The 16,192-nt window shown below is 41.3% G+C and overlaps 1 protein-coding gene across 2 annotated transcripts in view; it reads right to left on the bottom strand.

The window, feature by feature from the left end:
- The window catches only part of igsf9ba (immunoglobulin superfamily, member 9Ba), a 76,182-nt gene that overhangs the window by 35,233 nt on the left and 24,757 nt on the right, over positions 1 to 16,192 (bottom strand). For both annotated transcript variants that reach the window (XM_080889791.1, XM_080889792.1), the window contains exons 3-4: positions 9,996 to 10,142; positions 619 to 770 (exon numbers count right to left, since the gene is read on the bottom strand). In XM_080889791.1, the coding sequence (XP_080745917.1) occupies positions 619 to 770; positions 9,996 to 10,142 (299 nt within the window). The remainder of the gene's footprint in view (positions 1 to 618; positions 771 to 9,995; positions 10,143 to 16,192) is intronic.

Here is a 16,192-nt window from a genome sequence, read left to right on the forward strand (position 1 = left end):
GGGTTGACTGTCTTTGATTTGTTGCAACTAACACTACAAACCTGATTTAAATGTTTGCAAGCACTGAGGCAGTGCCAGAAGTATCCTTGCCATGACATCAGGCTGTCTGCATTTGGGAGTTTAAAAAAACAGTCAGGCATCACCAGACAACAAAGAGGGCTCAGAAATGTGAGGTGTGCCACTAAGCTGTGCTTAAAATTGTTCAGATTATGCAGGGTTTATTTTTATTTTTCCTAACGACATCACAGGGAAGACAGAACAGCCTGACTGTCAGTCATCCTGGAGCGATGACATAATTGTGTCCTAAATAGCCAAATATCTGCAGCTTTCCACTACTTGTACACCAAGTCTGTGGTGCAATGTTTTAAATGTACAAAAACGATGGGATGGTTCTGCTGTTTTTTCAGACTTCGGACAACACATCAGGTTTAGAGACTAAACCACAGCTCATGAAGCAGCTCGACAATAGAACAAACTGACATTAGCCCGAGTGAGACATAGTCCACAACATACTGTCAGTACAGATGGGCTCAGCGGATGATGCCATCTGTGCACAAACCCCACTTCTATTTTTGCACACAATCATAAATCGGAGTTATGTCCATGATATTTTCTTACCGAGTATTTTGCGTTGGTTGCAAGCTCCTCCCCCTCCCTCAGCCAGCTGATCATTGGTTTTGGATTTCCCTGGGCAGAGCAGCTTAGCGCAGTGCTTCCCCCTTCCTTCGCCTCCACGTATTGCGCCGGCGTCTCCGTGAATGAAGGTGGAGCTGGGGAGAACATAGGACAAGGAATTCTTGGTACCATCCCAGTATCCAGACAGAAAAATCTCAAAAGCTATTCTATGGACTGGCATAGGCCCTTTTCCCTCACTGCTTCTTAAGCACAATCATAGGTTTTCCTTACATTGATTGACTGGTGCAGTTGATTGATTGGATTGATTCAATGGTAACCACATGATGTGTTAAAAAGACCTTTGTAACATGTTACTTCTAACTTTTGAGACTGCCTTACCTCATAATCATCATCACATGTTAAATACTTTGGTTCATCACTAAATACCTGCATATTACTTTAACATAAGCCTCATAAGCCTTTATTTGGAGAAAGGTGGAAGAGACACACCAAATGACCAGGGGTGGAATCGCACCCGGTCCTCAGTAATACTCTTGCAGCACCTGTTTAATGTGTTTGGCTACACCATCAAGCAAAGTATCTCTATGGCTAAGAACAACCTTACTGAGGTAGCATGGCAGCTGACTTATAAGTGCAGTCCTTTTTTTCCCCCCTTTTCATTTTGGATAAGTTTGGAAAACTGTACTGTAGTTTGCAGTGCTGTTGAATTTGTGTTACACTCAGGGATTTCCCTAATAGCACAGCAAACTACAGGCTCCAAGATGACACAGAGTCATTGAATCAGCACCAAGATGGCTTCAGGCATTCTGCCATTGGGCTCTTCTGCACGGCTGTTGTATTGCAGGCACATGTAGTACAGCTTTCCATTTTAGGGGGTATCTGTTTACAGCTGGTTGGGCAGTAGGATCACAAGTGGACAGCCAGTGGACATTTCCATTGAATACGCAATTGTAGTAATTTGAAATCACTTTACATCCTTAAGCACCTTTAATATTACAAAGAAAACCCCAGCAATGGGCGAGCACTTGGTGACAGTGGGGAGGAAGAACTCCCTATCAACAAGAAGAGACTTCCAGCAGAAGCAGGTGCAGCAATCTGCTGTGAGCAATTCTAAAGTAAAGGGAATGAGAAGAATAGAGAGGATTCAAACAACAAACAGACAAAACTACAAAGCACAGGCTGGACTAGACAAAAGTTAACTCTCCGGATTCAACAAATGCGCCGGCTCATTTCAACTTCTGTCAAAAGTGTGGTTTTGTTGTAATAGTTTACAGTGGAAATGTGGATCTTATTGAGAGTTTGTTGCATGGAAGTCCTACACCAGAAAAACAGATCTGAAGGCAACAAAATAACCATGCTAATGTTGTGGAGACATCTTTGAGTCTCTTTGGGGCGATCGTGGCTCAAGAGTTGGGCGTTCGCCTTGTAATCGGAAGGTTGCCGGTTCGAGCCCCGGCTTGGACAGTCTCGGTCGTTGTGTCCTTGGGCAAGACATTTCACCCGTTGCCTACTGGTGGTGGTCAGAGGGCCCGGTGGCGCCAGTGTCCGGCAGCCTCGCCTCTGTCAGTGCGCCCCAGGGTGGCTGTGGCTACAATGTAGCTTACCATCACCAGTGTGTGAATGTGTGCGTGAATGGGTGGATGACTGGATATGTAAAGCGCTTTGGGGTCCTTAGGGACTAGAAAAGCGCTATATAACTACAGGCCATTTACCATTTGAGGCTTTTTAGATATTTAGATATTATAATACACATAATATGTGTGTTATTTTTTAGATAATCTCAATAGATATTTAGGATTCAGTTAAATGTTTTAGTTTGATATTGCAAAGCAGAATTTGCTAGCAGTGGTTGGCGCTGCTCTCCCAAAGTGCGGGATAGGGTTAGGGTTAGGGAGAGCGCATAGAAGTGTTTATCGTGTGTTTTCAATCTCCAGCTGACCCCACGTGACCCCAAGATTTTTGTCCACAGTTATTTTGACTGAGCAAGAACTAGCTAAGAAAACGCATCCAAAATGCGTCAAGCAAAGAAGAACATGTGTACGCATGATTCAACTGTTGAAGCTGTCAGGGCAAAGTCATTTGTGACTTTGAGACACGGGACACAAGCCAAAAAACCGACACACTGGTGACATATTTTCCCGTTGTGTTTTCGCTGGGCATCAGGACAAATTAGTGTTTACAGTACAAAAGATACAAGGCCAAATGTGTCCCACGTTGTTTGAGTGAGAATAATGAGTCTCGGCGGTCATTTACACTTGTATTTAGTGCTGTCCACTCATGAGCTAATTGTCCAAGACACATTTCAGAAATCTGAAGTAAATAGGGTCTAAGTCAAACAGGCATTCCTCAGATAGGACATGATGCAACACTTGCACAGTGGGACATGTACCAGGGTTGATAACAAGCTCCCCTGCAGGCTTCCTTCTTTTTGCTTTGTTTTTTTAATACAAAACCACTTTGTAACACTGCTGCATTTCCACCTGATGTATCCGAGCTTCGCTAAGAGTCACACGGGAGCTGTTCACCAGCTCCTGCAGGCCAATAAACTGTGGCTTCCTCAGCCAGCTGCTTTCAGTGGTTCAACATAATATTTTGATTATAAGTAGTGGCACAGTGTTTAGTTAAATAGGGGGAAAAAGGCACTGCTATACAAGTGGGTCACCGCTTGCCGCTGGGAGTGCTGCCATGCTTAGACTGCACACAAGCACCTGGCATGGAGTAAACAAATTGGCCAATTAGCACATTTAGACATCTGGCCGTCCATTTTGCCCTCTCGCTCCCTAACACTCATTACATTATATGATACAGCAGATTAATGGAGATTCTAATAAAATGCATGACTGATTTACGTATCATGCAGTTGATGGGTCGGCGGTTACATTAAACGGATCATGATGCATTATTTTAGTTAAGAGGCAACCCTGTGCCGCTGCTTCACTATGAGTTTCTGCATGTATAGTATGTCGCTGATTGTCACTGGTGGCTGCAATATGTATGCAGCCAAGTACGTTTACTCAAGAAAAGCAACTTTAAGCTCATAAACAGCGACATGCTTCGGTTCCAGGACATTTTGCGTTTCTGAAGAGGAGATCTCTCCTTTAAATTATACCAGTATTTCATAGAGAAATATAGAAATATTTATAATAATACAGCTGGTGTTTCCTCTTTCCTACTTCATCAGTCATCTCACAACAAGTCCAATTTATGTTGTGATCTTCTTGACCTGACTGACTTCGTTGGAAACCACTCAACAAAACCAGATATTGGTAAATAGTAGAAAAATGCTGATTGCACTCTAATGCAGCAGCATTAATAGCACAATGCTGCTGCATTACAAACATGGTGAACATTATCTGAATGTTGTGTCCTTAAGAAAGAAGAGAAAATCCAGCATAGACCTGGCACCAGATTTGAGAGAATAATCTGACTCTTCACTTAATCAATCCACTGTTCACTGAAATTAGCCATCAATAAGCCATTCTTAAGGATGGGAAAAACAGAAGACATTTCTGAGCTACGTCAAGTTACATGAGAACTGTGCTAAAAAATCTGTGAGAAAACATGATGATGAATCCAAATTTGAAATTTATGGTTCAACTTGCATAAATATATACAGAGCTTTTGCAGTCATCTGTAAAACACAGTGGAGACTCTCTCATGGTTTGGATTGCATTTCATCCAGTACTTTCAGGGTTTGATCCACCATGCAATATCATCTGAAAAACATCTGATTGCCTTGGCTTTATTTGTCACCATGAGAATGATCACAAACACAATGCCAATGCAGTAAAAGCATGCCGGGATAGAAAAAGACACAGTGGAAGACTGTGCCATGGATTGGCCTCCCCAGAGCCGGGTCTTCAACATTATTGAAGCAGTGCGAGATCATCTTGACAGAGAACGGAACAAAACGCAGCCAACATCCAAAGAAGAGCTTTGAATGTCCTTCAAGACGCCTGGAGAACTATTCCTGAAGACTACTTGAAGAAAAGGAAATTAGAACTGTACTGTTTTTGCTTCATATACTGCATTATCTATTTTCCTAGCAAAATATAAGGAAATGAGGGATGGCTCAAGATTTTTACATATAGAGTATGGGTGGATATATTTAGCAGGTAATATTTCTGCACTTTTACTCGTGAGACATTTAATTGTAACGTGGAAATTTTACAGCACTGGTACTTTCACTTAAGTGAATCACCTGAGTACTTGCTCCTCCACTGTAAGCGCTGTTATTAATTCTAATCCCAAAGCTTTTATCAAGGGAATAAGCACCAGCTGACAGGAAATAGGTGGCATACATGGTGGTGCTGGTGACAGCAGCAGGCACTTTGGTCAACTTGGGATTTGTTTCACACCGTCAGGTACAGCTCATCACAGAGGAAGTGTCACAATACTTGGGGAACCTGGGAGTTGCTCTACAAAAAAAGTAAGCTGAGCATTAAATCTGCGCCCTACTTACAGCATCTCTTCATCAATTATATACATTAAAAGATGTTTGGAGTTCCCAAACTCCCCCTGTTCTTCTCTGTAGGCCATGCAGCACATCAGCAGATGGCCTGGATGCTAAGAAGCAGGGTAAAGGCTGTTCTTTTTGAAGGCTTATTTACTCAAGACTGTGTTTGCGTCATTTTATTTCCTTGCTTGTTTTGGGGGGTTTTTTGTTTTCCTTTTCTTGTATCTGTTCCTAAGAGAATATGGAGAATTGGAGTACATATTTTCATTGATTTCACATCACGAGTCTCAAAGGTTTAAGTGTAAACTGCTGCAGAGAGAAGAAAGAGGCACTCGGTGACACTTTCCTCCCTCTTCTAATGTCAGCATACGTAAGTTACTCCACAGCGTCTCATGTGTAATTAAGAGGAGAAACAATGGGACTTACTTCCTCTCACTTCTTCACTGCCACAATCCCATCCATCTCTTTTCTTTAGGTGGACGTAGGTTATTTTGTAGATTAGATGATCATACTAACATAAACTCTTAACTTCAAAAACAAATGTGCGTTTATCTCGGTTTGTTGCTTTCCTCCTCAAACTTATAGAAAGAGCTGCGTGAGCACAAGGGTGCTTTTATGTCTGTCAGATTTGTTTTTAATTACAGTGAAAAACTGATGTGAGTCATCCACATTTGTCTTTTCTAGGCATGTTTTTGGAATACATCATAGCTTTTAGGAAATTTGATATTAACTCTGGAACAGGCTGTGCTGGAAGTTATCCCTACTTACTATACAGTCTAAATTTTATTTGAATGTCTGAATCATTAACTGTAATTCTGAGTAATAAATGGCTGTAAGACTAGTTTCTGTTCATTTAAATTAATACTAAAACGTTTGTGCATTTCCATCACAGTGAGACCTTTGTGACAAAAAAACATAATCATTCAAATCATCAACCAGTTGAATACGGACATTTTGAAACAACTAACAAATACAGTGAGCCTAAGGATAAAGCTTTCCTGTGCTTAGAGCCAGCGACAATATAGCAGCCTCGGTTATGATGAAAACTATGGAGACGAGTGAAAACGAGAAAAGTCCTGTTGTCAGGCGAATTTACAAATACGCTGGAAAATGATGTGAATACCTGACATTTGTTTGTTATATCAATCTGTTACACCTGCTTGTGTTTGCTAAGGCAAAATATGTCAAGTAAAGCTTCAGCTCATTCTGATTTATTCCAGTACCAGAGCACTTTATTTTCAGTTGCTCCCATAAGAGAAGACCCTGCAATACTTAATGCAATTAATGCAGATTATGAGAACCTGAGATTAATTTTCTTAACGATGGAAATGTGAATATTTTAAATTGAAGAAAAGTGAATCTTTGATTGTGTATGCTGCCAGTTAGACTTTTTAAAAAGAAATCAGTATTGGCCAAAATTCCTATCAGCATCCACAGGGCAACAATTACAACCTGTTAGGGTTGGGCGATATGTAAAAATTTTCCAATCGGCAATCGTCAGTCCAAGAATCGCCGATGGGTGATATATTCGCGCATGCGCAGACTTTTTGATGGGCGGAGCAATGTAATCATGCACGGACTGATTTGCACGTTTATGACACAGAAGAAGTCCAAACATGGACAAAGTAGTTGAAAAAAGCAAAACAAAAACGCTGTCAGCGTTAACGCGGCTTAAACGCGGTCATCACGATTAAAATTTTTAACGCTCTCAAACCATCTGGAGCGCAGAATGAACAAAATTTGGACAAACTGCCGAAATGCGTTGACAGAGACATTTCAGGGATTTTGCGCTTCACATGGGTTAATTGTTAATCGCGTAAGTCATGACGACGGCGCTGACAGCACTAAAAAAATATAAAGTCGCCAATTTGGGGTTTCTTTGGCTTTAAACCAGATGAAAAAGGTAAACCTAAGGATGTAACCAAAGCGGTGTGCCACTTGTGCAGACGTATAGTGCGAGCAAAGTACTGAAACACGGCTAACTTGCAAGCGCATGTACGTGTCCATCATCCGGCTAAGTTTGCTAGGCTGTCACCAGCTTCTGCAGCTCCATCAACAAGCATTTGGGCGCACTCTGAGGAGGCTGCATTTGCTCGCAGATGAAAGAGGGTGCTGTTAAAACAGCACTATTATTTTTTTTTCTCATGTTGACTGCTTCTATTAGCTCCTTCTATTAGACAAATATATCGTCGATAGTCGATATATTTGTCCAATCAGCTCGATATATTCGTCCGATCGAACCTTGCAGACAAGGTTCACTAAAGTCTTCACCCAAATTGTGTTCAAGGTCAAAATCAAATCTGTCATTTTATATATAATAACCTGCGAATTGTGATGGATTGTGAGCCAGATAAGCTGCTGCATCACTAACGTTCTGGTTAATACAAGCACACAGTTATACAAGAGTCATAATAGAGAAAAACATTTGTTAATTTTAGCTTATCATTTTTATCGGGGCATCTTATTCACCACACACACAGTATTTATTACATTTTGTACGCCCACCTCTAATTTAAATTTGCAAGCTGGGCTCCCGTAAAGTCTGGAGGGTGATTGTTCACCCCAGACTCACCATAGTGGACAGCACAGTGACTGACAAAGACAGATACACACGGGTAATAAATGGAGCTGACATTTGGGACCCAGTTGCATCGACCAAATGGGACCTAAATGCCAAGCCATCACTAACCCAGTGACATGGTGGCAAGGTCTGATTGTGTCTCTTTTTTCAAGTTTAAATATGCATGGATAAAATTAAAATCACATGACAATGATGGGGCACTTTCTTTTTGCTTTCTTAAAAAGCTTACTGATGCTTGAGGACTATGCTTCTTACAAAGGCAAGAAGAAGATGAGGGAGGGAGAAAACAGAGAGAGAGTAGCCTTAGTGTCTTTTTCGGGCACAAGGCCTTGCCATCTGACACCTGCCACTGAGTGGGCATGAATTCCCTCTCCGCTTGGCAGGAAGTTAAGGCCAGTCACAGGAACTCAAAGAAGCAGTATATGCAAATACTAACGGCCAAAGGAAATGAGTGCCCTTAGTGTCTGTGCCTAGGCCAGACGAAAATGGCACCTGCTTCCTTCACAGACCCCCATTTAAGGGACAACAGTAGCAAAAAGGCTTCATATGAACTCCCCTGTTAGATGTCTAGACGCTGAAACAGCTTTTGATTTTTTCATGAATGTCTGTCTGTTGTTTACATAACAAAACTCCAACTAAATATTTATACCAGCAAAACATGTCCATCTGTGAGTAGAGCTGTGCGTGCACTCTATCGAGAGCGGCATTGCATACATACATGAGGTCTTACAAAATGCAGACATATAAAATGCCAAATATACATGAGATTCGGGGATATTATTAGATGTGTTGAAGCCAGAGGAGCTCTGTTTCTGTTGGAAGGCCTGACAGGAGTAGAGACCAGCACACGAAGGAGGGGAGGGGGGCAGTTGAAAGTGAATATTGATGAAGCAGCTACAGAGATGCAGTATGCCTACACAACAAGACATTCATACGCACACGCCTACAGATGTTCACAAACTCCAAACACCACAAGAGTGCGCAGGTGACGCTCACTATGACCGATTCACCCTATCCGACATTAACCAGCAAACAGAGATTTCTTTCAGCCGCACACAAGCACGCGAAATGGGATGCTCTCGTGTCAGCTTTGAGTTAACGTCCGTTACATGGAGCACGCGTTAGAAAATCATTTGCAATGCCCGATGTGGCAAAACACAAATTCAAAGCAAAGCACCGATAATCACCATTTTTACAAAGTGATTATGCTGTGCACTGGACAGTATAAATGATCTTTTTTTTCATAGAGAATTTTGCACGCAGTGCAGTGTAATCACTATTCAAATACGAGAAAAGCATCTTGTAAAACATATGCATGATCAACTCAAATATGCATGACTTTCACACAGCTCTCAAGCTCGAAGTTCACAGACCAAAAATATACATGTGAATGAGCCTGACAGTACTTTGTCTCTAAAGTCTCTCTCTAACAGCACAGAGGATTACAGCTTTCTGAACTTAGAGTCCTGTGACGCTTTACCGCAAGAAATTCACCGCTTTCGGTTTCTCTTCCAAAAGTCTGCTTAGGAAACATTCCCTGACACATAAAATCAGTAACCAAAAAGCTAACAAAAGAATTGCGACTGATAGTACTCCACAATCTCGTCTCCTGCACGAGTGTGCCGCGGTTTCTTTATTGCATCTTTGCTGCGCCGTGCATCTGCAGCAAGCATCGACTGTAAAACAGGAGCTTACTGCGAATATCTTTCCGAAAAAGGCTGAAACGCACAGAGTACAAAGGCATCGCTGCGCAATGTGAAGACACACTTTGCACAGGAGTCTCTGCGCCGCTGGGGCATTCCTGAGAAATGCAAAGGTGCAGATTTTTTTTCCGCCTGGTCATCAGTTTGATAGCTCTCAGACTATCACAGACAATCCCTGCTGGAACCGCCTTAAACTAGACACAATCAATCCTCCTCTAACCAGACGCTCATCCCTTTTTTTCCTTGAGGCCTTTTATAAAGGAGCTACAGGAGTGACCTAAAACAGTGCCTGACTCAAATACACTAATAAATTTGAATTTTTCTGTAAATGAAAGATGAGTAAAAGAAGGAGGCCTGTGAGCAACTAAAAAAAGGTCCAGTTAGCATAAAAAAATGAATGAAATTAAATATTTAAAGCAAAATAAATAAATAGATTTTTTCTAATAACAATGTACCATTCCCACATCTTTAATTGAAATGCCAATGATAAATCTACGTGATTATCCTTATCATAAAAACACACGGAGCTTAAGCCGATCCTCTTTTCTTTTTCTTTTTTTTGTCTTCACAGACTCACACTTCCAGGTCAGAAGGTAGGCTGTTTGGCCAGATGACTCACCATTGACTGTGAGGTGCACCCAGCTGCCGTTGTGGAAGGTGTCGTACTGCTGCTCCAGCATCAGGACCCTGCACTCATACCAGCCCTGGTCCTCGGAGCGCACTGGGTCAATCTGCAGGGAGGCCTTCCCATGCAGAGAGGCTCTACCTGCAGACAGCAGGGAGGGAAAAAAGCAGAATTAACCACTTCAGTACTTTAAATGTATCTTTAGAGATACCACCATACACACACCCAAGAGCTTTGCTGGTCACCAAAAAGATCCATCATAGCAGCTGGGGGTTAAGTGCTTTATTTTAGGGCAGTGGCTGTAAGAGTGTGAGTTTTATTTCTGCTCTGACAGTAGTCCACAGCTCACAGTCGTATAACGCTTCTAAGCATGTTCCAGATGTTCAAAAAATAATATATAAAGATAAACTAAAGATTCATATATTTTCCTTTTCCTTGTAAGGGCGTCGTAAACTCAAGCCTTTTGATCCGCAAAGTCAGGTATGACAAACTGATTCATTTTTGAGGTCTTTTTCAAACTGCTTACTCGTATTCAGGCACTACATCAGACTGGAGCCTTTCCAAGCACTAGATGGAAGGAAGGAAAACACTGGCTGCCAGTCTCTTGTAGAGCTAACACAGACAGACAGTCCCAAACACTTACTGTACAGTCATACTTACGGGCAATTTAGAGCCTTCAATCAACCTGACTTCTAAGTCTCTGAACTCTAAGGAAACACACACAGATATAAACAGCACGCAGAGTCGATTTGAGAGCAGAATGGTTTTGATATTATGAGGGAATATGGACATTTTCCGTCTTGACAGAATGTCAAGCCCATAGCCCGCTTTAAAGAGGAGATGGTTATTTTAGTTTAATGTATGAGCGCAAACAGCTGTAAACAGCTGACCTAGATTCAACTGAAGATTTCTTCAGTCCTCTTAATACACAATTAAAAGAATACAGCCGTAATTATAATCAAAAGAAAAATTCTGACCAGTAGGCTTTTCCCATATTATGGGACCGATACTGGTTCGCAGGCACTGCAGTGAGTGCAAACAGCAGAGTGTATGTGCTTAAAGTGGCAGAGACACAAAAAAGACCTTAAAAGATGCCTATGGGCCAGATTTATTAAGAATGATGCTGGTAAATCAGTTTATGCGCTAACGTCACTCACAAAAATCTCTGAGATCCCACAGCTTGCATGCAATCTTGTCAATACCCTTTCTTTCTAAATAATGACACAAATGATTTTTATGCCAAATGTCACTGTATAGCAATCAGACAAACTACTAAGTGGACAAGAAGTTTTATTTGTTGCTAATAGGTGTTTGTGGAAGTCTTTTCTCTAAGCTTATTTAAAAAGCCAAACTTCTGTTTCATAGGGTTACAACAGAATCCCTATGAGTGTCCCCAACACACACACACACACACACACACACACACACACATACATATATATATATATATATATATATATATATATATATATATATATATATATATATATATATATATATAAATTCCCAAAATGTAAAACTAGTTCTTTAACTTATTAAATGTCACAACTTTTACGAGCATCCACATGGGCCGAAGTATTATGATTTATCCTTAGAACTGCCAGTCACACCTTTAGCTGAATTTTAATACAGCGTTTGGTGTCGCTGTGGGAAAAGACCAGCTTTCCACTTCACATAAATGATCTTTCTTACGAAACTTCTCCATCCCCAACTCTTTTTACTTCAAGGCTGAGGATAAATTGGAATTCTAAAAGGAGGAAATCACAAGGGATGAGAGACATTCAGGAAGCCAGGCATGGTGAAATCTTCAGCTGCTAAGCTGTCTGTCTTCAAGCCTCCAGCCCGCTGCTCACATGGCTGCATCTGACAGCCCGACAGACTAAAACATTCGAATCTCCTCTGTCTGACGAGTGTTTGGAAATGGAGCATTTTTCCCAACTTTGATGTGTAGATGTTCTGTAAGCACTGTTTCCTCTTACTTCAGACTAAATGTCAGGCAAATCTATCGATGCTGAGGGCGGGCTGAATTGCTCTACCGGTACAAAAATGCAATAGATAGATACCCAACCCTGTGATTGCTGCCGTGGCTGGGGTAGAAAACTGACGGTTTTTTTGTTAGTGGAAAATCAATACAGTACAGAGGAAGCGAGAGAAGCGCGGACTGCAGTCTTGCAGTAAAAAGGTAGATCGTCTTTAAAAAGTCAGGGCTATTTTTGAAGTGCTGAGTGGGGTGGGTGGTGGCATGAAGGGTAGGGATCAGTCTCAGCTTCTATTTGTCAAGGAGTGAGAGGGTGCTGCTGTAAACAGAGTTAACAGCACTGTATCCACGTCAGAATGGGCCTCCTGGGTATACACCACTTACACAGTACAGGGTTCTGTCTGCTGTGAAAACAGAGGGGCCAACACCTTGTTCAGATCACATCACAGGCTATGTCAGATAGGAAAGCTTTGAAAAGTAAATACTGAAGATCCAAAGTGACAAAGTTGGCAAACACATTGAGAAAAGACACATTTTAAGTCAGCTGAGTTTCACATGTGAGTAAAAAGAATATGGCTAAAGGAAAACGTTGTTGTAGTAAGAGTACAAAAAAATTTGAATTCAGTCTTTCCCCATTATAGAGTGAAACGGCACATCGTGGTTAATTCAGTAATCTAAAGCCTGGTGCACATTGCTTTTGGGTTTGTCGCCGATGGTTGGTCACCAGCAAACATCCCCGTGGTTTGCTAGTAGACTGGTTGTCTAGGTAACGCTCTTATGTATTTACTACCCAGTCATTTGTCAGTCCTGCACTCTCATTGGTGGTCAGTTTAAAAAATTGAATTCAGGGCTCCCTATTTCACATTGACTGCAGTTATTTCATCCATCATTGCTTGAAGTCACTGAATATCATTGACTTTACATGCGCTCTTACTGCTAGGCGCTTGCCGTGCATTCCTTTGAAGCTGATAGTTGTTTACTTGAGAATATTTCAGTCACCGGTTGAGAAAAGATTATCTCAGGTTACGCACACTTTCTGTCACCAGCGGTTATTTTATTGTATATTGCATAAATTTTTTACACAACATCTTTTTTCCCATTTGCATTTGAACATGCAAACAATGGCACACATAAATCCAAAGCACCAACTTCATCAAAATCATAAAAAAACATATTGGGACCTTCTGATTTTCATGTTTTACCTGCTTTAAACCTGGCTTTTTATTGCACTTTTGCAAAACTTTGGAAGTGTTTTAGCTAGTATAGTTTTTAATTCCCTGAATCAGCTTAATTAGAAACCTTTTTTTTGTAGATTGTTGAGGGTTGAGCCAGAGTCCATGTTGTACCTTATGACTATTTCTCTTCCATTGAAAGTTTTCATTTTGTGAACAGTGCTGGGCTTGGAAGCAAGGGAGGCCGCCTGGTTTAGTTTCATGCTAAAGCTACCACACAGTCCAGACTTGAAGGTACATCGCCTTGAAGCTGGAGAAGGTTCTATGCTCTGGTTGCCTCGGTAACCCACTAAAATATTTACTACAAGTTCAAACGTCAGTTAACAGTGCTGTCGTGCTTTTATTGGATGTTGCTTCAGTCGCTCACCAGGAAGCTGAGATAAATGTATCTTGGGTCACGCCCGCTTCAAATCACCAGCGGTTATTTTGCTCGCGGCTGCTTGAAGTCACCAAATGTCATTCATTTCCTGTGATCTCAGCTCGCCGGATCGCTTGCAGCATGGACGCAGGTTTTCTCTTCGGATCAAGCACACCTTGCTGCTTTTTAACGTGAATGTGTGGTTATTTTACTTTTATTGCTTTACCACATTAAAACCAGCGTATTGCATGGCTGTCAGAAATTTCGATTTTGCTACATTTTTTGAATTATGTCATGCTAAAATATCCACTGTTGATGCATTACTACTAACAGGCTGCTCCTAACTCAGCCCTGAACAAGCAAAACCAAACTCTCTAAACAACTCCTCTTATTTTTAATATTAAGAAAAATGCAACACATTGCATCATCTCTGCATCCATCTGCAGATAACTGATTATTACATATCCGTATTATCCACATGCAAGCTGGGGCTAAACATGGTGGCAAAAGAGATATGATTCAGTTTTCCAACAGCTTGTCCCAAAGCGGCAGGATCTGACACTAAAACTTCACAAGCTGCACATCTGAATTATTGATTGTGTCTTTGCTACAGCAGGCACAAAAATAGATGTTCTTTAATGTTATAATTTCCATATAGCTGCAGGTCAAACTGGCAAACAAAATGATCCAGGATAGCAGAGAGATCTGTATAATTTTGCATTTTGCATCGAGTTAAAGAGGCAAAAAAACACACACACACAGCTGCAATGAAAACATCTCGTCTTAGATTTGAATGACACATAGAAATGATTGTGCTATAGGTCTCTTAACAGTCTTTAAAACCGGATAATTAACAAGACTGATAGGCCTAGACAAACCGATGCATTGAACCCGAATGGATTCCTGGAATCAAAAGTGCAATCATCAGAGTGAAAATATGCGCACAAGTAAGTACAGTATTCATGGATAATCTTCTCTGTTTTGGTAGCAGCTGTGTGATGGAATAATCACACATTTCCTCTATTCATCAACTTTATTCATACTGAGTGATAACGATTCATGGGAATAGCCCAGATGAGCTCTGAGACCACACGGGCCCATTAAGCGCCCAAAGGAGCATCTCATAAACTGCAGTCCAGTGTCATTATTACGCTGTCACCATGCACATGCAATCCCCAGAAACATTTTAATCTATGTAATGAGACTGGCTATATTCAAGTTGCATCTGTTCACTGGTAATTCCTCAACAGTGGACCTAATGCCACATGGCGAAGGCCCACTAGTCCAAGTGAGCACAGTGAAGTGTAGAAAAGTGCTGTTTGTTCACACAAAAAGCTGTTAGTCACGAGCCTAAACAGTGAAACGCTTCAGCAGCTGCAACGTCTACTGTAGCCACTGTATAATAAAAAGGGGCGCTCCCGAGACAGTGAGTCACTGCCATTAGGCTTCTTTGCCGTGAAGATCCTGCATTAAAAGCCCACCGGGAAGAATTCCAGTGATTGCTGTATTATTTACAGGCTTTACATGATTCATATAAATAAAAGCAGAAAACTCTTTCACGTCCACATTTAGGACACTCAAGCTGAGGAGGTAAATCCTCGGCTTCTTCGGGAAGTCACGTCTTCATTTATTTCACAGCCTATTACCAGGTCAGCCAGAAGCTTTGTGCTTCTAAAGAGGTGAGAAAAGGGAAGGGCTAAATCTGACCTCGTTCTGACAACTCACCATCTTATCACAGCCGCTGAGGCAACATCAGAAGAACCAATTTCCTGCTGTAAGCACTCAGCACAGAGCCTGCTGCAGACATACTGTCTTGACTTGTGTTACGCTGTGATGAATGTGAGGTAAACACATTTTGTACCCTAACCTTAAAGCAGCTATAATCAATAATTTTATATTAACAGAGGATCAAATGTAAAAGTGGTTGCCCGACTCTGCGGTTCAATTTCGACTCTGCGGAGCTCTGCGGCATCGTAGTTTTAATTTTACAGCGCACGGCTTTATTGTTTTTGTTCACTCTCACTGCTTTAGGACATCACTTTGGCCTCAACCGTCAGCTGAGTTTAGAAAAATCCCAGTGTTAAGTACTGTGCCGGCACCAGACAGCACACAGACACGGTTAAGACACAGGTAGTGATCATAGAAATGCATTTAACAGCCAGGTTATTCTTTCAGGAGCTGGTAGACCAAAAAACAAGCAAAGTAAAAACAGAATGATGCTCATGTTGCTCCCCGTCTGCACATCTGCTTAAATAAAAACAGACTTGCAATAAATCCCCCATTAAAAGGATGCAGCTTCACACATTAGGCACATTCATCTAAATCATTCTAAACTCCAGTTACATCTCTATAAAAGCAAAGATTGTTAGGGTTTACTAACATGAGATTACTTTTCTTTTTCTACATGTACATGTGGGGGCTTTTTTAATATACTTTACTGACTCTGTACTTTATGTGCTCTGTATATTTTATGAGTGTGTGGGAAGGCCTACATGTTCAATGCACTATTCAATTATTGTGAATGTTTTTTTCTGCTTTTCCTGCACAGCTCTGAACACCCAGTCATTCTCGAGCCGCATAAAAGCCTCGGTGCGCAATGAGCCACTCGCCTGATGCTCAAACA

Source organism: Rhamphochromis sp. 'chilingali' (genome assembly GCF_963969265.1).
Source record: "Rhamphochromis sp. 'chilingali' genome assembly, chromosome: 8".
NCBI lineage: Eukaryota > Metazoa > Chordata > Actinopteri > Cichliformes > Cichlidae > Rhamphochromis > Rhamphochromis sp. 'chilingali'.